This window comes from Crocodylus siamensis, chromosome 15, assembly GCF_052110815.1.
Source record: "Crocodylus siamensis isolate JL-2025a chromosome 15, ASM5211081v1, whole genome shotgun sequence".
Taxonomy (NCBI): domain Eukaryota; kingdom Metazoa; phylum Chordata; order Crocodylia; family Crocodylidae; genus Crocodylus; species Crocodylus siamensis.
Window position 1 is genome coordinate 43056808 of NC_143409.1, and position 23403 is coordinate 43080210.

At 50.0% G+C, this 23403-nt stretch overlaps 1 protein-coding gene across 7 annotated transcripts in view; it reads right to left on the reverse strand.

Annotated features, from left to right (window-relative positions):
* Positions 1 to 23403, reverse strand: part of CD276 (CD276 molecule) — a 59283-nt gene that overhangs the window by 20599 nt on the left and 15281 nt on the right. For 5 of the 7 annotated variants that reach the window (XM_090029971.1, XM_090029965.1, XM_090029964.1 and 2 more), the window contains 3 exons: positions 13190 to 13322; positions 7964 to 8314; positions 6451 to 6747 (listed from right to left, as the gene is read on the reverse strand). In XM_090029971.1, the coding sequence (XP_089886097.1) occupies positions 6451 to 6747; positions 7964 to 8314; positions 13190 to 13259 (718 nt within the window). In that variant the 5' untranslated portion in view covers positions 13260 to 13322. Of the gene's footprint in view, positions 1 to 6450; positions 6748 to 7963; positions 8315 to 13189; positions 13323 to 18395; positions 18517 to 23403 lie in introns of those variants that run through there. The other 2 variants (XM_090029966.1, XM_090029970.1) reach the window with 2 other exon arrangements.

Below are 23403 nucleotides of genomic sequence, written 5' to 3' on the forward strand. Positions count from 1 at the left end.
GTAGGTGCTAGACAGAGATAAGAGTCACTGTCCCATCTGCTTCCTTCCACCCCTACACCCCTGACATTAACAACCTGAACTGTTGCTAAAAATGGTTTAATTGCAAGTGCACAGTCCAGACTGAACCAGGCTCAGCTGCCTGCCCAGGGCTGGGCTCTAGTACAACTTTTGAAATGGTGCTGAATAGGATTTGGTCCTGCCTGAACTTGAAGCTTAACTGTTCTTAGCACTGCCTCAAGCCACAACCAGCAGAGAGTGGGTGGACCTCTCCCAGGCAGATGAGGCCTAAACTGTCCTAACTGGAAGAAAGATAGGAAGAGGGGGCAGAGGGTGAATATGAATTAGATAAAGTGTTTTTCCAAGCAACAGTTTCTAACCAGAGTTCATGCTACTGGGTAACATGTTTAGATTTCTCTCTTTGGGGACTGTTAAATAATAGCTGTATTAATATATTCTAGTTATTTATGTGTACTGTCCTATGTAACCTGTGTGTTTTATTACAGTTTGCTGGAGGAAATCTATTCTCTGGAATCTCTCAGATAATGAGCACCTTGGAAGACTCCCCCAAGGAAGCAGGTAGTTAAGCATTATCCTAGCCCCAGCCCTGCCAATGGCCTAGTAAATGACCTTAGGTTTCACCTCTTTGTGCCTCAGTTTCTTCATACACAGAATGAGGATGATGGACCTTAACATCTTTGTAAAAGTGCTTTGTGCTGATCAGTGAAGAGTGTCCTGTAAGAACCCCGGGTACTTAAGCCTTACAATTATGGTGATGGGCATTGAGATTTAGATTTGAGAGAGGCATGTTTAGAAACTCCTCCTCCGAAGGGCCCAGCTGCACTTGACAGCACCGGGCACTAGACAGCACCTGTATAACAGCTTCGTGCTCTCCGGCCAATTGGAGTCTGGGAAACAACCACTGGGTGCACTAATTGCTGCCTTCCATGGTGGGTCTGGATTCAGCAAGGAAGGCAGGAAATCAGCAGGTTGAGTCACTCCATAAAACACTTCATTAACCTTTAAATAATTACACTAATAAATTCAAATCAGATGCTGATCTGTCACTCGTTAAGACTCCAAAGAGGAGACTTAGGTCCTGCTTCAAGTTTCCTCTCATGCTTTTGCCTCAAATCTAACTCCATCAGAGGTAGGAGCAGGCAGGGTCTCTTCCCCTCAGAAGGGGTCAGATACAGCCTGGCCTGCTCCTCATCCTTACCCTAAGGATCACCCTTGCCACTCAACACCATGGTAGGGATGGGGCATATGTTCCAGCAGCAGCACTAAAGGAGCTGGGTATGTTCACATGGATTAGGGCACAGAGACCTTCAGGAGGGAGAGAAAAAGCAGGTTAAATTACTTTTACTGTACAGAAATGGCACAGGTACTGTAGCTACTCTGCTGCCAGTGTGCTGCTCCCTCTAGGAGCTGTCCCCTACACATGCTAAAGAGCCTACTACCACAACTACTAGATAACAGCAGGACTCTTAAAGCCCAGGTGGTAACATCCTAGGCATTCTGTACAAAAGGTTCAAACCCAGCTGATGTCCTGCAATGGGGAGAGGCACTACACAAATGGAAGCTTTTGAGCTGCTCCTGAATAATAACTGCGACTCCGTGTGTCTGCTTTAAATAACAGAAGACGCAGCCTGAGAGATGCAAGGCAAGTAAATTAATAATAAGATGCCTTTCTTCCCGCTTTTGTCTTTTCCTTTTATATCCTTGACGCCTGTAAGTGACTGTGATCAAAAGGGACTCAGATTTCCTCTTAGGAACAGGAGTGCAAGAGCATCAGTGATTACACAAGCTGGGAGAAAAATGACAAAGCCCATCAATCTTCAGGCATCGGGACACCAGCCAATCGCCAGCTGGAATCAGGGAGGAGCTTCTTTGCCTTAATCAGGTAGTTGCACACAAGAAGTGGCACTGGTCACTGCTGGAGACAAGAGAGTGGACTGCATTGGATACATCTTCTGACCACAGGAAACCCTGCTGCTACAGAGGATCTCAATTAACCAAGCTCCCCTCCCTGACACATGCACATGTGCATGCACGCACCTACCTCTTCCCAGGAAACAGAAGTGTAGCAAATGAGCCATTTGTATTTAAATATTCATTTGTCCAGCAATTACTTATATGGTGAAATGCAACTTGGCTAGGAGTGAGGAGAAAGAAAAATGTGTGCAATGCCTGAGCTGCTAGATAAAATACTCATCCAACATGCCTGTGATGCAGAGGGAGGACTGTGAGCTATGAAATGCTAGACAGTCCCAATTGACTGGTCCTGTTTTTAGCCTGCTCTGGAATAAGAGAGTGCTGGATTCACCACAGGCACCATAACATCCCCTGAGCACATGACAAAGTGGCTGGTATACATGCCACTTTGCAACCTCCCAGCTGCCTGTCACAGCTGGCCAGAGCAGAGCTCAGGCTGCTCACAGCAAGGGCTCCATGGCTGGCAGCAGCTGCCCCAGAGCCCAGGCCAGCTGTGGTGTGCTGAGCAGAAAGGACCCACATGCCAGGCTCTGGCACACGTGCTGGGGGTTGCCAATCCCTGCTCTGACACACTGCCCACTGCTCTTCATACCATTGCAAGACACTAGCTGAGCTCTTTCTTCAGGGCAATTAATTACTTTTCTCTGAAGACATGGGACTTGCTTTATCAGGAGAGAGGATCCAGGATATGAGCTGAGCATACTCTAGGAGACAACCAGGCTTGACTAAAAGCTTCAATCGGACATTTCTGAAGAACCAAGGAGGACATTTGCTTTCCCTTATGATTTTGGTGTCCCCCTAGTCCGCTACCTACAACGTTCCCAACATTAAACCGATCCATTTGGAATGTTCTGTGGTATATTTTTCTCCCAGAAAACAGTTACCTGGGAAATCTGGCTCGCACTGTGTAAGCACTAGCCTTTCCTGAAGCAGCACTGGTCCTCCAGCCTCCAAGTAGCATGCATACAGCAGTACTTAGGCTTTCTGGAAAAAGCACTGTGCATCCAGCCAAAAGGTTTATGCTCCATCGGGGACCCTCCTTCACAACTGAGCAACCACTGTACCAAGGATAATTAAGCACTAATTAATGTTACCAGTAAGTGTACAAGGTTATAAAGAGCTCCAAGGCATCAATAAAGCTGAGCTAGCAAGGACAACTGGAAGCCATTTATAACCAGGCTGTGAGCTAGGCACCTGCATGATCAAGAAGAACCTCATAAAGCTTTTTATTGAGCAGTCAAACTTCTCTGAAAAGTTTAGCCTGGGAATTGGAACTGCCTTGGACCAAATCTGGGTCCCAATGTATGCAATGGGGCTGGCTTTCAAGGGGCCACAGTTAGGAAGATGTTTCCAGGATTCTCCTGAACAGAGCAACTGGGGTAGTTCAAACAAGCGGATACTGAATGACTATCCCCACATATCCCAGATGCCCGGAACAGGTTCCCTCCAATCTCCTCACTTTGCATCGCCTCAGTGCTAAAAGAAGGTGAAGCAAGACCATGCACCTACAGCAAACAGAAGACCATGAGTGGTGCCCAAGACATGAGCAGGAAAGCAGGAAGAGGAAGAGAGAACGCAGCCACAGGAATGTCTTATGTGGCAGTCCCAGAGCTGGCGTGCAAGGTGCTTGGCTTTCCCTGGCCTTGCTTCCAGGACTGCAGTGGCCAGAAGTGCAGCCCAGTGCCTGTCCACATACTGATCTATTGCTCCAGGCTGGCACACACTGAACATATCACCATGCCTGGCCCAAGCTTGGGTCCAGGTTCAAGTTGCCCAGCAACACAGAGTTTGGCAGACCGTGTCTTTTGGGTGGGGGCAGTGGAAATGCAGGAGGGTTTAACACAGGACAGCAGGGTTGGGTGAATTTCAACAGGGGGACGGGAAGATGCGGACGGAGTCCAACGGTGGGAAAGGGACCGAGTCGCACAGTGCAGATGGCATCAGCGGGGCAGGAATAATGATTTTCCTGGAATGATGATTGCCTTACAAGGCTTCAGGAGAAGGCAATTTTGGATTAGGTACTGCTCTGACACACAATGAGGAGGTACTGCCCATCACAACGAGGAGTCCTGTGTGTCCCCCTGTACTGCTCTAATTTTCCCTGCACGGCTGGTCCCCTATTAACCATGTTTGTTGGGGCTCAGCTTTATGGACTGTGGCTGCTCCCCTGGAGCTCACCAGCACTGCAGTAAAGGCCTTTGCTCCATGTACCCTTGACTGCTATAGTTCCTGCCATCACCATTCATTCTTGCCCAACTGGGTGAAATGGGTGGAGCACAGGCATAACCTACCTACTCCCTGGCACATTCTGCCCCCCCGGATGGGCCACAACTGGAGGTGGGCATCCCTATGACAGAACTGGACCTTTCAAGTCAAGCAGCTGAGGCTCAGGTTTTAAGACTGAAAGGTGCCAGGTTCGATCTCTACTGGGGCAACCTACCCAAGATGCAGGAGGCCCCTATAGGAATTGAACCCACAACCTGAGCAGGATGAGCCCCACCCTAAACAGCCTCCGCTTTGGGAGAGGAGGGCTAAGGCACCTTCACCTCTGCCACAGGTTTGGTAAAAAACATCATCACACCCCATGCAGGGCCCAGGATCCCCAGCCCTGGAGCCTGCTTCACTCCTACCAGCCAGGGCTGCCTCATCAGCAAGGCTCAGTGCCACTGTCTCTCTCTGCTCCTAATGTTGCACTGCCAGTCTCCTTGAGTAAGCCCTATTTGCGTTCCCTGACTGTGATAAATGCTGCTAAACTCTTATTTATCGGGCCATCAGAGCAAGACAGTGTCAGAGGGAAGTGGCTAAGCTGAAAGATGCTCTCACAGCGCAGAACCGCCTGTACGATAAACAGTGTTTAATAAACTGGGCCTGTTTATATTTATGATCTGTTTTCACAGCTCCCTCTCTCTCAACTCTTCTACAAACAGGGCTGTCACCAAGTCAAAGGACCAGCCCTGAACTGTGAGGGAGTCATCAACAATCCTCTGGTGCCACTGTTAGCCTGCTGAGACCTTAATTAACAGCATATTAGCTGCAAAAGACCCATATAATGAGCAGAGCGCTCACCATAAACTTCACCAAGGCAGGAGCAGCAGTGCAAAATGGCAGTATCCTTGCTGGAAATATTGCCATAATTACAGGGATACTCATTGCTTAGGAATAGCAGGACTCCATTAACAAAAATTAACATAATTATTATGGTGCTAGCTGAGCTTAAAAGTCATCTTACATTTACGTAGTCTATCCTGAATGGGTCCAAGTTGGAACAGAAAGACAGAGAGACAGAGAGAGAGAAAGACAGAGAGACACAGAGAGAGAGAGAGAGACACAGACAGACAGACAGACAGACATCCCTGCAGCTACTTCTGGGGTGGAACATACCAAACCCTGAAAAGCTCACAGGTACCGAACAGTGTGTGAAAGGAAATGAAAAGAAAAATCCTGCTCTGTTAAACTTAGGTGATTTAGGCTGGTGGAATACAACTATCTCAGCTGCAGGCTAGATAGGACGCTGGGGCATTATTTTTTTTTAAAAAGTACTGTGGTATCTTTAATGCTCTCAAGCTGTCAGGTCCTTGATTTACATTTCAGTTGCAGCTCAATTTTGTTTCTCTGACAACACAGCGCCCCGCAGTGCCAGGCTGGGACACTGGCTCCATGCTGCCTCTCTGAGAACACCACCTATAGAGCCATGTACCCCACATCCAACAGCATCTGAGCATCTTACTAGGGGCCCCCATGCAAGCAGACAGCAGGACTGCACGCTGAGCAGAGACGCACCTGGAACAGATTTTGTCCTCATGACAACTGGTCTCCTATATGCCAACTCCAGCAATGTGCAGGGGCATAAGGGGAGTACTCCCTCCATTTCAGAGCAGTCTGACACTGCTCATTCTCTCAGACTCTAGTGCTTATTGGCAGGCCAGGATGGAGCTGGGCGCAGGGATTTGTGGTCACACCTGTGCTTCGAGCTGCTCTGAGCTCCACTGGAAGTTGCCTGGGCCCTGCAGCAGATGACACAAAGCTACCTCTGCCCCATCCTTCCAGCCCTCTCACACAGCACAGAAGCTGCCCCTCTATGGAAACAGACATCCAGTTGGGGGAAGGATTGTTTATGTGTTCCCCTTCCTTTCCACACATACAGCAGCACACTAGGGACTTAGAGGGGACGGCAAGACCCTGATTTATGCAGCAAGACTTAGGTCTGGACAGCCAGGAGGAGGCTCAGGCTTGCTCAAGCAAGCTCCATGCCCCTGGCCAAACTGATAGCTGGGATTAAGGATTAGTTCCAGCCTTATTTTCCAGGGGTCCATCCACTGGTCTTTGGCCTTGGTGCCAAGCTACAGCCTGAGGAGCTGAGTTCGAGAAGCCCCCATGCATGGGGCCACTGGGTTTCAGATAAGCCCATCTCTGTCCTAATGCCACAAGCTCCCGCCAGCCCCACCCTCACCAACTAACCTGTGATAGTGACGGAGGCCTGGGTCTCTTCCTGCAGCACAGGGTTCCTCACCAGGCAGGAGTATGTGCTGGTGGGCTCTAGCACCACCCGCAAGACACTTTGCACATCGAAGAGGCCTTCCTCATTGGCCACCTGGGAGGTGGTGACGTTCTCCGTGAAGTTGTTGCCTTGGCCATCCTGCCAGAGGACAATAGCCTCTGGGTAGCCACGGAAGGTGAGGCAAGTCACTGTCACCAGGTCCCCTGGCTTCAGGTTCTTGTTGGGCTCCAGATTCAAATTGGGTTTGGAGTACGAAGCTGAAAGGGAGGGAAGTGAGCTGGTATGATGCACTGGAAGTGACCCAGCTGGCATGATCAGACTGCTATCAAGGAGGTCATTCCCTCTTCCTTCCCCAAGGCTTTTACCCCCATAAGCCATCACCACACCACTGAGGCACACACCTGCACCCCTCCTCACACCTTTGGAAGACAGTGGCAGAGCAAAGCAAAAGCATTCAGAGATATTTTTCCCATAATGCTCTCTGCTGGGAAGCCATAGGCATGTCAATTCCTAGGAGTAAGGTGGACCATCGAGTTGAGTGCAGGAGCAGAGGTGCAGGTCCCCACACAGCTTAAGAGCCTGACAGGCAAAGTTCTGCGCGATGCAGCCTGAGTTCAGAGACTTCCCACAAAGACACAGTTGCCCTGAACCCTCCACATGGGGTTTGGCCTATCTTCTAGGCCCAGTCCCCAATCCCAGTGCACACACATGGTGCCATTTCCCCCAACAGGTGGGCAGGAACACAGCCACACAGAGCAGAGTTTCTTACCCCTAGAACCAAGGTTTCCAGGGGCAGCACATAGCACAGGAAAGGCCAGGGCCAGCCAAGGAGGATGGCTTCTCACCCTGCTTTTTGCTTGGTCTAGGTGAGATGGTTTCATGTACATATCTGCTGGGAGGTATCAGTAGCATGAGCCATCCTGTCACCTCCAGGAGCAATGTTTCTGGGGGTTGGCCCCAAGACCTCAGTACAGTTCACTGAGGCAATCCTCAGAGCCGTTTGAAGTCAGGATATTCTCCAGTGGGAAATAAACTCCATTCCTGAGCCTTCCTGGAGCTTGGAGTGCTGGAGCTCTAGCTCCATCCCAAATGCTCAGTTCTAGATTTGCAGACAAACCCTTGTTCCCACCTTCTCTACCCACCCCTCCGACACCCAGATCCAGCTCATCTTTCGCAAGGAGCAAGACAGTCAGGGATCTGAGGAAAGATCCCTAGGCCTGTGATGAAGGGGAGAGAGGGGTTGCCTGTGAGAAGACAACTAGGGGAGGGAATAGGATAGAGAAATGATGGAGGAGCAGGGAGTGAGAGAAAAAGATTCTGTAAGAGCACTGGAGACTGCATGAAGCTCCAGGTCAATACAGATCTCCCAAGGCGCGTGTGCGTGTGCATGTGCGTGTGTGTGTGTTTGGGGGGGGGTGCTGCAGCACCCTGACCTAGCAATCTTTACAGTGGAAGCCCCTCTCCATCTCTCACCAGCCACCTGCAGCATCACTGCTGCGCTGCTGTAGTCCTGGACTCTGACAAAGCAGGTGAAACTGCCCTCGTCAGAGATCTGCACCCTCCGCAGCAGCAGTGAGACATTGCCCTGGGGCAGCTGGTCGTAGAAGAGGGCCGTGCGGTTGACATAGCCTCCACCCTGGTCGGCCAGCTGATCCTGCCCGCCGGAGAAGCTGTGCACCAGGCGCTTGGTGTCAGTCAACTGCCAGATGAGACTGAGCTTGTCCAGGCTGAAGTTGGCATCGGGAGAGAAGGAACAGCAGAGGGTGGCATCTCGGCCAAAGAGGGCAACCACAGGGTCATCAGGGACCTGGATTTCTATAGCACCTGGGGTCAGAAAGCACACAAACAGGCATAGCAGTGAGACAGGCCCAAAGCTACACAACACTGTGCAAACCAGGGGCCTTAGAGCAGAAGGCCCCAGCGAACAAGAGGTCACCTCATCTCAGCTTCCCCTTCCCCTTGAATGGGTGCCAAGAAATCCTTGGGAAGAAGATGGAGGATGCCTCTGGGGAGGTAGGGATTTACCCCCAGGTCCACAGCACTGGGGTTCCTGTCCATTTCCCTCTCTGCCAATGTTTGCACCATCACTAGTGGGCTCTAACTTTCTCCTTGCCTCTGTCTTTCCCTGGCCTGGCATTACATGGTGCTCTCTCTGCTCATGGGGCTTGCCCTGAAATCAGTGGTAGCTCTGCGGGGGTCTTTCAGGATTGTGATGGATATAATATGCTACCATCAAAATGCAGCCAGCTCTGAGGATGAACATGGCAGCTGCTTGGAAGCCCACAGCAACCCAACAGTTCATGGTAGAAGGTGAAGAACTCCCCTGAACCGCACTGATAGGGCAGGGAGGACAGGATGCATAGTATCTACCTGAATCTGACCTGGACTCTAGAGCTCTTCTGAAGTCTAATGATCACTCATGGTCAGCAGGAGAACGCTCATCTGAAAGACAGTGCTGCCAATAATAAAGCAGAACCCCTAGCAATGGGGGTCACATCAGCGGTGATTCCTGAGGAAAAGCACCCCTTGCTGATGCACACGGATGCTCTCTTTCAGCATGCCACTTCCCTTAGACTTCTCTTATCCAAGCACCAACCCAGCCCATGCCTGCTTATCTTTGAGTGCTTTCACACCCATCCCACCACAAAGAAAGTCCTTTCTGAACACAATGCACACAACACCCTGCAGCCATTCAACCTAAGGTCAGGGCAGGATACAGGTGATCTGACAGCCTTCCTGGGCCAGGAGACTGTTCTCAGGAGGGGTGGAAGATGGGTGCTGTGTCCCAATCCTGTGGCACTGCTGCCCTCAGCTGTCTGAGAGCAGTAGCTGCACCCTCTTCCAATGACAGACCTGCAGATGGAGCTGTCATAGGGGAATCACAGCCATCTAGACCTTAAGATAACCCTCTGCTCCGCTCACCTCTGTATTGGGACGGTATATTTATGCTGCAACTTTTGCCTTGGTGATAATCCTGTAACTCAACCCATGTCAGCTCTGCAATCCTGCAAGCATCAACAGTAAACAATCCCCCTCTACTAGAAACACGAAGGATGGAGTCTCATCTGCTACAGCTCTGCCATTCGCAGGAGTGGGGCTGCAAGCAAGGCAAGGGTCTGCTTTCATACCTGTGGCTGTAATAGGAAGGGAAAGAGGCAGTCTGCATGGTTTTTACTTTGCTCTCTCAATTTCTTCTGAAAGCAGATCAGCATTGTGAGCAAATTGTAGCTGATGCTGCACTGATACACAGCAAAGACTGAAACTTATCACTGAAGCAACAAGAGAAATCTCAGCCCTGGAGGCTACTGTTCACATTCCAGCAATGCCCAGAGGTTCCATGGAGAACCAGTCTCGTGGCATGGTAGAATGGCAGAATCACAGAAAATGATGGTAGGAAGAGAGCTCAAGAGGTCACATCTAGTCCAACCCCCTGCTCAAAGAAGGACCAACCCCAACTAGATCATCCCAGCCTGGGCTTTGCTGAGCTGGGCCTTAAAAACCTCCAAGGATGGAGATTTTACCACCTCTCTGGGAAACCTCCTCCAGTGCTTCCCCATCCTCTTAGTGAGAAAGTTTTTTCCAATATCCAACCTACACTACTCTTGCTGCAACTTGAGATCATTGTTCCTTGTTCTGCCATCTGCCACCACTAAGAACAGTTTAGCTTCATCCTCTTTGAAATCACCCTTCAGGTACTTAACGACTGATATCAAATCCCACCTCAGTCTTCTCTTCTCTAGACTAAATAAGCCCAGTTCCCTCAGCCTCTCCTCATAAGTCATGTATGTGCCCCAGCCCTCTCATCATTTTCATTGCCCTCCACTAAACTCTCTCCTGTAGTAGGCACAGTACAGGCAATTAGCAAGAGAGGATCTCTGCTCCAAATAGCTTATGGACTACACAGATCACACAGACATGGGAAGCAGGAGGAAAAAGAGAGGCATGCTAAGGAAAAGTGACTTGCCCAAAGTGCCCCAGCAGGGTAAAGGCAAGAGTAAAAAAAACAGGTCACTGGACCCAGAACAGTACCACAGCTGCTAGTTGCATTTGGGCACCTTTGCAGGATATCCTCAAGCCTTGATTTTTCCCTGTAAGGCTGCATTGCCTCTGTCCTGACCTCTGGGCTCTGACCTGTTTCAGTCACTTGATTCCAACAGGAAATCCACCTTTCTCTTCAACCCTATTGCATCCCCTTCAGAACCAACAGGTTCTTCCTATATGTCCACAGTTCCCTTTGCAGTCTCAAGATCTCACTCAAATAAGACACTACAGCCCTTGGTGCACATTTGCAGGAAGGAATCATTTTAACTCTAGTTCTAATGGCTCTTTGCTGAATCCTATTTTGTAATTTTCTGCCAGTTTATCATCTGGTAGGCTGTGAATAAGGCACCAATCTACTCCAATGAACACCACAGGTGCAACATTTCTGTCTTTGCAATCCTCCTAACTGCCTTTCTATGGTTCCCTGCAAATCACTGAAAAGAGAGAGAAAGAGATCTGTCAGCAGCAGGCAGCTTTTCCAAGAGCCCACCTGTGTTAAACAAGGACAGACAGCAAATACGGAGAGATGGGTATCAAAGGACGACACAAGAAATATCTGGAAAAGAAGTTTTCATAAGGGAAAAAATGAGGGGGGTAGGAAATATTGTGAAAGGGGAAGAAATAATGGAATAACTAATTGCTTGGGGACTGCAGATGCAGGAAAAGACTTGCAGAGCAGACACAGCAAGGCAGAGGGGAAAATGGAGGCAAGAGAAAAGGAAAAGGCAGGAGAGATGGAGCAAGTCTTTTTTCGTTATAAAAAGTTTGCTCCAATTACCTGTGGAGGCCCATTTCTCACAAGAAAACCACTCTCTCTCCAATCTCTCAGTCCTGATCCTCAAAGGAAACCTACAAAACACTTCCCAGAGATGAGCCTATGAACTCCACTTCATCAACCTCCTGGATACTAAAAATCATAGACTAAATATAGACATTGGATTTATGACATCTTCCTGACATCTGACTCCCCAGGTACTTCTCCACTGTTCACCCTCCTTCTCTCCCCCACACCCAGCCTGTCTCTCACTCATCGACTCCTCCGTCTACATCTTCACTGACTGCCTGTCTTGTATGCAGACCAGCCCAGCCTCTGGCTTCTTTACTTTTCATCCCACCCAGGAAGAGCACACCCAACTGCTGAAACTTCCTCAGCCTGACGAAGGGTTTTTGAACCCGAAAGCTTGCTTAAAAATTGTTTTCCAGTTATTTAAGTTGGTCTAATAAAAGATATCAGATTCACCCAAAGCACCTTGTCTGCCTGTGTCCTTAGACCAACACGGCTACAACCCACACCCCTGCTCTAGATCAGCACTCCTCACTGATGAGGCAGGATTCAGTGGTGCTTCAACTGTTTCAAGGAACCTGGAAGCAATCTGAAAATGTTCCTGCTTCCAGAAATGGAGAGAGAGGTGTCACCGCTCTGGCCTCCTGCCACACTGCAGCTGCCCCTGTCCTTGTCTTCAGACCCTAACAGGTACTACCTCAAGCAGCCACTTGAGATCTTGCAAGGGTCAGCAACATGCACGACAGGGTCAGGAAGCTCTGTGCAACTCCTTGGGCGCTAGATGGCACCAGAGGTTTGACTTTAGTGTGGAAATGCCATGTCAAGGAACTACGGTGATACCTGCCTACGTCTCCTACCTGCATCTGCCCTGGCCTTTAAACACAGAAACACCAAACCAGCTAGACTGTGTGAATGCATCAGAATAGGATTTCCTCTACGTGGTGCAGTGCCATTTAGCTGCCCCTTCTATTCTAGCCCTAGGGTCCTTTCTGAACTGCCACTGCGATTCATCCCTGACCTGCAATTCATCCCCGATCTGCGGCCGTCTCTACTGTCCCACCTCCCACTGAGTGTTTGAGCACAGCTGTAGCATCATGGATTTGGCTCTGCTTTGTCCTCCTGCTGTGAGCAGCCCCAAAGCAGCACAAAGGCGAGTGACTCGTGACAGGCGAGTGTCAGACAGCCCAGAGCCTCATCCACACAGCGCAGAGTCTCTTCCCACAGCATCACCGGGGCACCATCAGGAAGCAACTTGAGGGGGCTGGAGGCACGTGAAGTGAAGTCGTTTGAATTCAGTTGGGTCTTCCTGCCCCACAGGATTGGGCACGGGCAGCAAGAGGGATCGTGTGACCTTACAGGGCCTCCTGATGGGCCAGCCAGGGCTGCCCAAGTGTGGAGACACCAAAGGAGAGAGCTCTCATCTGGCAATGCTCCTGCTCAAGAGCCAGTCAGGACACAGCTGCATGAGTACAAGCATGGAGGCCATCAGTGTACTCAGCAATGCTAAGACATCCTGAGGGGCTTGCCATGACTGGGCCACTGCCTTACCTCACCCTGCACCTTGAGGGAAAGAGGGACCTGAGCTACACCATGTGCAAGAGTGGAGCAAGGAACAGGGGCGAACGCTTCCCCAGAGGTAATAATATCACCTCTCTCCGCAGCTGCCTCAGGTTCCAGCCACTGTTTGCTAGCACAGAGCATCTCCTTCTACCCCTGGGGTCAGGTCTACACTGCAATGTCTTGTCAGCGCTAATGTCAAGCAAGTTAATGGCTCCATGGATGACACTGGGATAGGGTCTGGCCCAGAAACAGCCTATGCGGGATGCACTTCTCAACCTACACGTCTCATGCCCTCTCCGCCCAGTCCCACTTACCTGCCAAACCGAATACCAGCAGTCCTGGTATAAGCCACAGGCACGGCATCATTGCTTCAGCAAAAACCATCAGTGAAAGAAGGCGAGGCCTTCTGGGAAAAGGAATCTCCCCTCTCACAGCAGCTCCTCTGAGCTGAAAAGAAACATGCACAGAAAAAATCAGCATAAACTGCACAGTAACTCAGCAGGCTCTGCCAGGACTCCTCAGAAACAGAGCATCATGCAGGATGCAGACTAGGCAGACCTGCCACATGGGATGAGCCCAGAGGTCCATGTAGTCCTGTACACTGTCACTTATTATCTACTACACCTGACCTGACATTAGATCTACACAGCTCAGGATCCCACCTTTCCACACTAGATCAGAGCTTTGCTCTACCCTATTTGGCCTTGAAAAAGCCACTCCCTCTCTCAGGGATAAAAAGGATGTAATAATCCTTCTGTTGGCTTGCCTATTTAGGCTGCCAGTTCTTTGAGCCAAGGTCTGTTTCTCATTAGCTCCATATCCAGGGACCCTGATCTCAGGGAGGCCTCTGGTGCTACTATAACCCTTCTTCCAGCAGTAGCTTGCATGTCCTTCTTCAGATAGTTATTTGACAATGAACAGCCTGCCTTAGTTACACTGGCTTCTCTCCCACATGCCAGGACTGCCCAGCTTCAGGTTCATCCTAAGCCAAAGAAAAGAGAAAGATTCCTATGGACTTCAGCTGACATCAGAGCAGACTCTGGGGGCTGAAAAACCCCTATGGGCTTGGCTGGCATATGGTGGTGTGGGTGGGGGGTCTTCGGCATGATTTCCAAGCCATGAATGTCTTCTCTTGTTAGATATTTCTCTCCTCCCCTCATTCCTTCTCCATTGTTTCACTCTGGGTACAGCTTTTCCCAGCCTCTCCCAAGCAGAGGCAGGACCCTGCTACTAAAATCTCATTTCTCTCCTCCAGGAAACAGTATTTGCCAGCTCTCATCATTTTTTTGATATTCGTGGCTTGCATGACTCTGGCAGTCAAGTGAACACATCAAAATCACAGCTTACTCATTCTCCCCCATCCCCCCAAGCCAAATTCTAGCCTTCTTGTTGAAAAGCGAAGCAGGGAAAGTGTCCCCTAAAGGCTCAAAAGCCAAAAAAGCAAATAAAAAACACACCAAAATATTATTCAAAAACATCTCAAGATTTTTAAGTTAATGCCATGAATTTTAGAGGGCCTGACTCAAGATCTTTGAACCTCAGGGTTGGTGAGGCCAAGGAGGTTTAGATATACCCAGAACTAGGCCCATCTCTCAGGTTCATCTTGTGAGTGCAGGACCAGGTTGCCACGATGATGGGAGCAATAGAAGAGAAAAAGGAGGCAAGAGAGAGAGAGAAGTGATGCCAGGTTGGTCCACAGGGGAAGCAAAGAAGAGTCAAGGCCTTAAAAGCTTTGTAAGGCCAATGGTGCTTTCTTCTTTTTGTTGGGCCAAACCTAGCAGAAGCCAATGGATGTAGAGAAACTCAGCCCACCCACAAGCACCAGTTTTGTCAGGGCTGCCAAGGGGGCCCCAGATATCAGTGGCAGTTTGCATTAAAAGATGGACGCATGTTATAGGGAGATGCTGAGACCATCTGAGAGGCTTGCATGGATGTGCCAAGGCAGCATGGTTACAGAGAGCCCTAAAGAAAGTCACATATGAGGCAGAGGGACAGTGAGGGAAACTCACTGAGATGGGCTCTGAGAGGCAGTCCTCATGCTGACAAGCCAAGGCTGCAGTGGCTGAAGAAGCCACATATGATAGTGGGATCTGACCCCCTACTGAGGCTGCTGGTCACAGACCCTGGAATCGAACTGCTACCGAAGGCCTGTATCTCCATTTCCTGACCATATGCCCTTCCAAAATCCCAATGCCGTTAGCCCTCTTCTCCCAAGCCTAGGCAACCCAACTCCACAACGCCAGCAAACCAACTAGTCTGTCCCATTGCCATAGCCTGGTGGTATCTTCTGCCATCCCCCATCTGGAATGAGGAGGTGATGTTCCCAACTCCTCGAGCAGCTGGACATTTTGGTTGGGTTTCATTAGATCAGCAGGGATTTTGGTGCCATGTCAGGGTGGGGAGGAAATTATAGAGAGTGCAAAAAAAGCAGACGGAATAATTGAGGAAAATTAGTGTCTTCCCTGAACCACAGCTCTCAGCCTGGGAAGCTGGTGGCACCCATGGAAAGCAGAAAGCATCCATAGACAGGGGCAAGGCACGCAGGACAGCCCAGCTTTCCAGTGGATTTGCAACCTGTTTTCCTTGCTGCTAATCTTTTGGCTGGATTTTTGGTGCTCACAGAAGTGAGGGCTGGAGGGGTTTGGCTGGAGATCCAATACACGTGCTATGGACAGGTGGACTGCATGGTCTCAATGAAGGGGTTTGGCTGGAGATCCAACATACATGCTATGGACAGGTGGACTGCATGGTCTCCCCACACACCTGAGCTGTGATAGCCCAGAACACCCACATACACACAGTACAATCAGTGTACCAGATGATGTAGAACATATAGAGAAGCCAGATAGTCTCTCTCCTGCCTTGTCCTCTGCATCTAAATGCCAAGCTGCTGTAGTGACCCCCAGGTTCAATAAAAACAGGTATGCCTGAATGAGAAAAGTTAAGGAACAAACTTTAATTGTGGAGCAGAAGGCAACCTCTCTGCAGATCCTCTGTCTGGCTCTAACTGATGCAACAGAGGGACCATCTCTCAGTTCTTCCAACTCCATGAGATTTGACCTCTCCCTAAAATATGCAGGCTTCCCTGAATCCACTGTGGAAGGATCAGTTGCCCAACATAAAATGGTTGGGACAGACATAGTGGTGGAGGGCTACATCTATCATCTCTGCAAGGCAGAGCAATAAAGAGCAGGCAACCAGACAGTTGTTCTCACTGAACAGCCTGATCCCACTTGACATATCAAAGCCCTCGCCCTCCACTCCTGCATGCCTTCAAAATGTGCAAAAATCTCATATTGCCTGTTAGTTCCAACTCTAACTTTGGAAGCAAAACAGCTACCAGGACCCAAGGGTTTCAACCAGGCCAGCTACACATTCACTTCCCCGCTCTTCCTTTTCCTATGGTCCCACAGCATCTTGTTGCATGCAACCTGCTGTTGCAGTGGCCTCTCAGACAAAAGCTCTGTTCACTGCCAGTACCAACATTGTCTCTTGAGAGACTGACCAAGCTCCCTGAGGGCAAGTGATGGGAAGAGAGCACTCAGGCTCTGGGGGAACCTGGACACTGAGGCTGGGGGTCACAGATCCTAGCCCATTCTCCTGCTGGCACAGACTACTTCATGGAAAAGGGCAACCCAGAGCTGGAGGCTCTATCCACAAACTTCCCAGCTCCAGAAGGATCGCCAGGCAGACTGGAAGCTTCCCACAATACCTCAGAGATCTTATTGCTGTTGGATGTACTTCATGGTTCCACCTTGGCAGCAACGGGAGCTGTTTTTGGGTCACAGCTTGGGTAAAGTGGTATTGTTCCAAATGCACCTTCGTCACTGTAGCTCCTGGCAGCAGAGGAACAGCCACATCCCTTTCAGGTGTCCCATACAAGAGACAAGTCTAGGGTAATGCTTCCTTCATTCGTCATGGACCAGCCCCAGCACCTTGGCCAACCACAGAAGCAGAGCCCCTGCATTAGATGACTCTAGGTGCCAACAAAAGGAGCCCTGCTGAGCGAATGAGCAGAAGAAAGGCCTCACTCTGGGAAGCAGGAGGTGTTCCTGGGAGCACGGTGGATTACTCTTGGGGATCTGTGATGCAAACAGGGTGGGTGGACAGAGCTCCTGATCTGACCACTTGCTCCAAGTCCTGGGAGCTACAGGGGCTGAAGGGAATAACGGGGTTTTCAAACCCTCACTGTTCCTGTATGGAGTTGTTTCTAGTCTTTTCTGCTTCCATTCCGAGTGCTTATGCTGCAGCCCTGACCTAGGAAGGTAGGGGCAGAAACCTGCTCTCTGCTCTATAAAAAAATCTTACTACCCATCCTTTCTGGTTTCCGCCTGCCACAGCTGCAGTGAAGGAATGAGGAGCAGTGAAGGGGATGTTTGAGTAATGACCCCTGTGCATGACATTGGCCTGCCTTGGCCCTGCAGGCTGAAGACACAGACTGCAGTGCACAAGGGAGGCTTCCCTACCTTTCCCACTCTCTGCCAAGCCCAATACTCCCCCTACATCTGCCCTGCCTTCCATTTCTTCCCCAGGACATCTGGGTATTGGAGAAGTTGTGCACCCTTTCTGGAAAGCAACGGGTACATGCTTCAGAGTCCCTCGTACAGGTCTGTGGGCACTTCCATGGCTATGGGTATGCGTGTACGCTTCAGTGAGCAAATGCAGCAACTTGGAAAGGGGACACACAAACGAAAATCAGGAGGGTCTGGAGTCCCCAGAGCTAGACAGACAGCTAAGAGACACCATATCACTATATAGGAGAAGGTAGCTGATGGGACTCTGCTGGATAACTTCAGCAGAGCTTCATACATTGCCCAATTGTTAAGCTGTCCATCCACAAAAGTACACAGTAAAATCCACCAAGACACAGCTGTGAGTCACAGTGACCAAACACAGCTGCTTCGTGTGCATATCCACCCACAGTAATCCAGGGGACTGCCAAGGGTTCCCCGAGGCCGTTCTCCTGCTGGGCCTGACTGGGGCAGCAGTACAGTACACTACAGATGGAGTTAGTTCCACGTGTTGGCAGAATACAGAATATCCATGACTGACATCTAAGATGGCAGAAACATGCCCCGGGCCTTATGCTGGGGAGAAAAGATGCCACGGTCTTGCCCTTGCCCTTGGCCCTTGCTACAAACACTGCATTTCTGCTTTCAGCTGAATCCAGGAATGGAGCCAGTCCCACTGCCCTGTATGGCTACAGTGGGTAAAAGCTTCATCCCACAGGCTTTCAGCAGGAGAGGAAACACAGGCAAACCCATAACGCATAAGGTAAGATCTATGGGGTGGCTGCCACTGCAGCCAGCTAAAGGCTGCAACCAGGTTTTCCCTCTTACCTCCCCTGTGCACAGGATGTCTGGAGCTCTTGGAAGCCATTAGGTCTCTCCCCATTAATGAGACATTTCCTTGACTGCCACCACATCCTTCCCACACAACCCACCAACAGAGTGAAGGAAGGGCTATGCCACAGCATCTGCTTCCTCTGCTGAGATTCCCTTACACCCCCACCCCCTTTACCTCCAAGCTGCTTTGCATAAGGAAAATCCAAAGCCAACTCGCAACTTCAGCTTGGGTCACATGCGCAGCAAGTTGGGTGGGCCTCAGTTCGCTGGAGGGAAGACTTCAGGTGCAGTTGCCAGGTTCAGTTTAGCACAATTCTTTGTCACAATGAGCAAGGCCCTGCACAGAGCTGGAATACAAGGGCAGAAGGAAGGCAAGGCCAGATGTGCATCAGGAGAAAGTTGGGGAAAGAGGCCTGATATGAGCCTAGCTGGCTTGCTGTAGCCCAAGAGGAAAGGTTCCTGGCAGGACCCTCTCCAACCCTTATTTAAAGCTTGGGACAATGCTGCAAGCGTAAAACAGCACATGTGTAAGAGAGCACAGAAACTCGAGCAGATAGTTTGTTTTGTTGTGAATTAAACTCAGCTGCCCTCATAACTCCCTCCATTAGGATGGACCATGTCCTACTAGATGCTCTTCTCCATAACGAGTTTCCTGGATCTAGTTACTTCCTCACTGGAAAGTCTCAGCTGTAGCTCTGGGGTCTTTCAAAGGGCCCAGTTCTGCCCCTTAAATAGCAATAGCTAAATGTCCACTTACTTTCATGGGACCAAGCTTGGGCCCCCAATATGCTTTCCAGCCTTAGTTTGATTTCCTGTGTAATCAGAGCCAGTACATGCCAGGAGGCAATGAACAGACAGAGCAAAGATTGGCCGCTGGGCTCCTGTGAAAAGCAGCATTCACCTTTCATACCAGCCCCCCCGAAACCACATCTACAGCCTCTTTATTCAGCAGGTCTTGAGCATTTCCATGTGTTGGCTGGGACAGCGTAAAGCAAGCGGCACCCATGGGAGAGCTTCCAGCAGCTCTATGGATGGCTATGTATAGCAAGCCCAGGCAATGAATTATGCAGGGCTTTTCCAACGGCATCCTGAAGGCCCCAGCTGAGATCAGAGCCCCACTGTGCTAGGTGCTGCATAGATCCACTAGGCAACAGTCTCTATCCTGGAAAGCTTACAGTCTAACTAGTTAAGGTTTCAGCAGTAAATGAGCTGTCTCTAGCAACCACCTAATAAGGCCTTCAGGAGACTCACAGCGAGTGTAGTTTAATGTTTAATTAATAATTCCCTTTCAGGGCATCAAATGTTTGCCAATTCCTTGCCAGGCTTCTGCCAAAATTCACGGGTGCCTTCAACACGTAGCTACTGGCACCCAAATAAATGGTTAGCAAGGGCCAGTTCAGCACAGGACAATAATGAGGTTCAGCACTAAGGCTAGTACTGGTTCTTACGCAATGGCCCAGAGAGGGAGGAGGGAAAGCTTGGGCTTCTTCTAGTCAGGGGTCGCAAAGGGGTGGTGCAGCACTGGTCCCAGAGACTGGAAAGTCCTAGATACTGCAGAGGAAGGAAAAGAAACCCTATAGAAGATAATCATAGTATAACTCGTCCCAGGAGGAACTTTCTTTTTAGCTTTGGGCCAACAAAGGTTGCTTTATGTCTTAAAGCATGAGGGCTTTCAGATCCAGTCCATCTAACAGGGCGTCTTTTATGCACAGAGAGAGAGAGAAGGATGAGGGTCCCAAGCCCCTGCTGGCCCAAAGCTAGGACAAAACTTCCCCCTAGGATGAGTTATGCTATAATTATCTTCCATGGGGTTTCTTTCACTTCCCCTGCAGCATGTGGGACTTTCCAGTCTCTGGGACTGGTCCTGCACCAGCCCTTTGCAACCCCTGACTACCAAAAGCCCAAGCTTTCCCTCCTTCCTTTTTCAAAGCTTGGGCTTTCTATATCAGGGGTTGCAAAGGGTTGGTGCAGCACCAGGCATGGGCAAAGCAGCCTGCAGGAACACTCTACATCAGTGGTTCTCCATTTCTTTAGACTCAAGACCCCCCTTAGAAAATGCCAACTCTTAGCTCTGGGGTGTTGGAAGGCTCTGATGGGAAGCAACCAGTAGAAGGGTCAGTGAATGGTGAGACCTGAATCATTCCTTTGACATGGGACCTAGTTTGGCCATCAAACTCAACAGCTCCTAAACTTCCCTAAAGATTGGATTAGGAATCAGATGTCAGTTTGCTAGCTTTGATGCAGCTCAGATGAGAACTCAGCTTTCCCTGACAGCTAGCTCTCTATTGACAAATCTGCTTCTGGAGGAGACCTAAGAAGTCAATGAGCGAGTGTAAGAGAGTTATCAAGATGATCTGCTCTAAGGCCGCAATGGAGATGCACTATTTACCAGGACACCCCTAGGAGTAACTAGGAATAATGGCTACAAACTAGAGGAGAGTAGATTCAGGTTAGACATTAGGAAGAAATTTTTAACAATAAGGGTAGCCAGAATCTGGAACGGGCTGCCGAGAGAGGTGGTGCTATCACCTAACTTGGAGGTCTTCAAGAGGAGGCTAGATAGGCGCCTGGCTGACCTTGGTCCTCTTTCCTGCCTGGGGCAGGGGGTCGGACACGATGATCTTTCGTGGTCCCTTCTGACTCTATGAATCTATCTATGAATCCTAAGAACGGCCCATAAACGCTGGCTCTTAGATGCGCAAGGTTCATAATGGCCATAATCCCTTTGCAGAATCAGAGCCTTGAGTACAAGGCATTTTACATGTCATTGTCACGGGGTCACGTAGGTGCCCCATGACGGGGATTGAGATTGACAGAGCTGCCAATCACCAGGGCAGCTCAGGTGCCGGTTGCCAGGGAGACCAGGCAGGTCAGGTGGCCAGAAGCGGGCAGGGCCAGGCCTTTATAAACAGCCCAGGCCTGAGCCTGACCAGCAGTTCTCTTCTGGCAGCAGGAGCAAGACCTCTGTGGCTGAGCTGAGCGGCCTGAGCTGATGGTTGCAGCCTTGCCTTGCTGACTGGCTGTGATGATGCTAGGGATGAGAACACCCTGAAGAGAGGTAGGGTCAGAAGCCTTAGAGGGGCTTGGAGTTTGCATTATGAGCGGGGAAGCTCTGTGTTGCTTATGTTGTAGCCAGGTGGTTCGGGTTTCAGTTATAGTTACACCGGAGGACCGGGTGAGGCTGCAGGGGTGAGAGGAGGCCTCATGGGAGTTCCCCAATAACCTGGGGGTCCCGGGTGCCAAGTAGTGGTACAGTGAGCGGTGCCAGGGGGGCACTACTGTTTGCGCCGGAGAGGTGTGGGGTTTCGGACCCCAGCCTGGAAGGGCGGTATTTTGCCCAGTGGGGCAAACAACCCAGAAAAGGGTCAAAGGGCCAGGCACGGCTGCGGCCACCTGAGCCCCAAGCGTGGAGAGCGCGGTGTAGGCCCCAGAGTGGGGCAGCGGCCGCGCGTGGAGAGCACGGCGTAGGCCCCAGAGCGTAACAGGGCGGCGGCTACGGGCCAGGCCCGGGGGCACCAGGTGGGTGACAAGCCTGGCGTGCCAGAGGACAGGGGACCAAACAACACCCAGGGAACAGCTGCGAGGCCTGGGGCGTGCTAAAGGGGAAGTAGGAGGCATGCATAGCCCTTAAGGCAGGGGGCACAGAGGTACCCCATATGGAGTTGAGGTAGGAACACTCACACCATTCACCAGGGGGATGAAGGCAGCCTTCCATCTAAACCTATTTATCATCAAAGATGTGGCGGGCGAGAATCCGAGGGTGCTGAGTCCACCTTAAGTGACGGTAGGGGGCGCTAGGGAGTTCACAGCCGCTCCTAGACCCCACTCCCTCACAGTCATAGACAGAGATGAAAGGACAGATGGACAGAGCAACACTTCACTGCAAGTGACAAACTGGCATCTTGTTTCAACTCAATGGAGTGAGACCAGTGACAAGCCCCTTTCTCCTTCCCTTGTTTACTTTAGCTCCTGGATGATGGAAATGCCAGATGACCCGATCCCATGTTATTTTGGGCCTAGAGCACTAAGAAAAACCCATGGAAAAGGTAGCAAAACACACCAGACAGACAGCTGGGTGAAGTGTGGCCCCGTGGAACTCCAGTACATAACTCTGCTCTCTGGTTCCCATCCACTGCACAGGCATGGTCCATTTCTTTATTTATAAATATAAATCCTTTATTTAGTGACTGCAGTGCCATTATTATACCTCCTGGGTGGCACCAGTCACAGAATCTGAGCCTCAGGCCAATGTCCTGTGTCAGGGTACCAAACCATAATAACCATCCTAATGGCACAGCCAAACACCCTGACCTGATATGAGGCCACAAAGGTTTCCATGAATGTGGCACAAACCTAGAAATTTGGCTCTTCATCTTCTTCAAATGCATTAAGGCAATGGTTTTCAACCTATGGTCTGCAGACCGCTGGGGGGTCCACAGACTGTCTCTAAGGGGTCTGCCACAGATGACTATGATCAATCAAAAGTATGCAAATACCCACACTTACAATTCAAAGGGGTCTGCACTTCTATTCAAAATTTTTTTAGGATCCGCAAATGAAAAAAGGTTGAAAACCACTGCATTCAAGTCTGTATGTCTGCTGAAAGCTGCATCTTTATCACAGATGCTCCCTTTCCTCCTGCCATTCAACTCTAGATTAATTCCAACTGCTTTTGTATAGAAACGATTTATCTGATCTGAAGCATTTTTATGCAAATAAGCCAAAGTAGGCACAGAACAGCTCAGTCATAAAGAGGTGCAATTTCTGCAGAACAACTGCTTCAGTAGCAACTTAGCCATCTCTGTGTTCAAGTTAAAAGAGATACAGTTAAGGACCAATTTGGGCTGCCCATCTTACAGTTCCAAAGAAGAGCAAGGAGATGGAGCAGGTGAACATTAATTGTGCTGTTTTGCTTTCCCCCGTTATAGTATGACTGTTTTAACCCTACAGGTCTTACACAGCATAAAATCCTCTTTCTGGCACACAGCTTGGTCTGGATGAGCTTGGTCCACAGTAATATGTGTGATAGACACCAAATAAATGTCTCGGCTCCAGGAACAGCCAAGTGGCTGGGATTGACAGCTTGGCTGCTGCAATATGCAAAGCATTTGAGGGCAGTATCCCGATTCAGTGAGATTTGCATGTCCACATAAGATTACAAACTAGTACCGTTACCAGCTAAT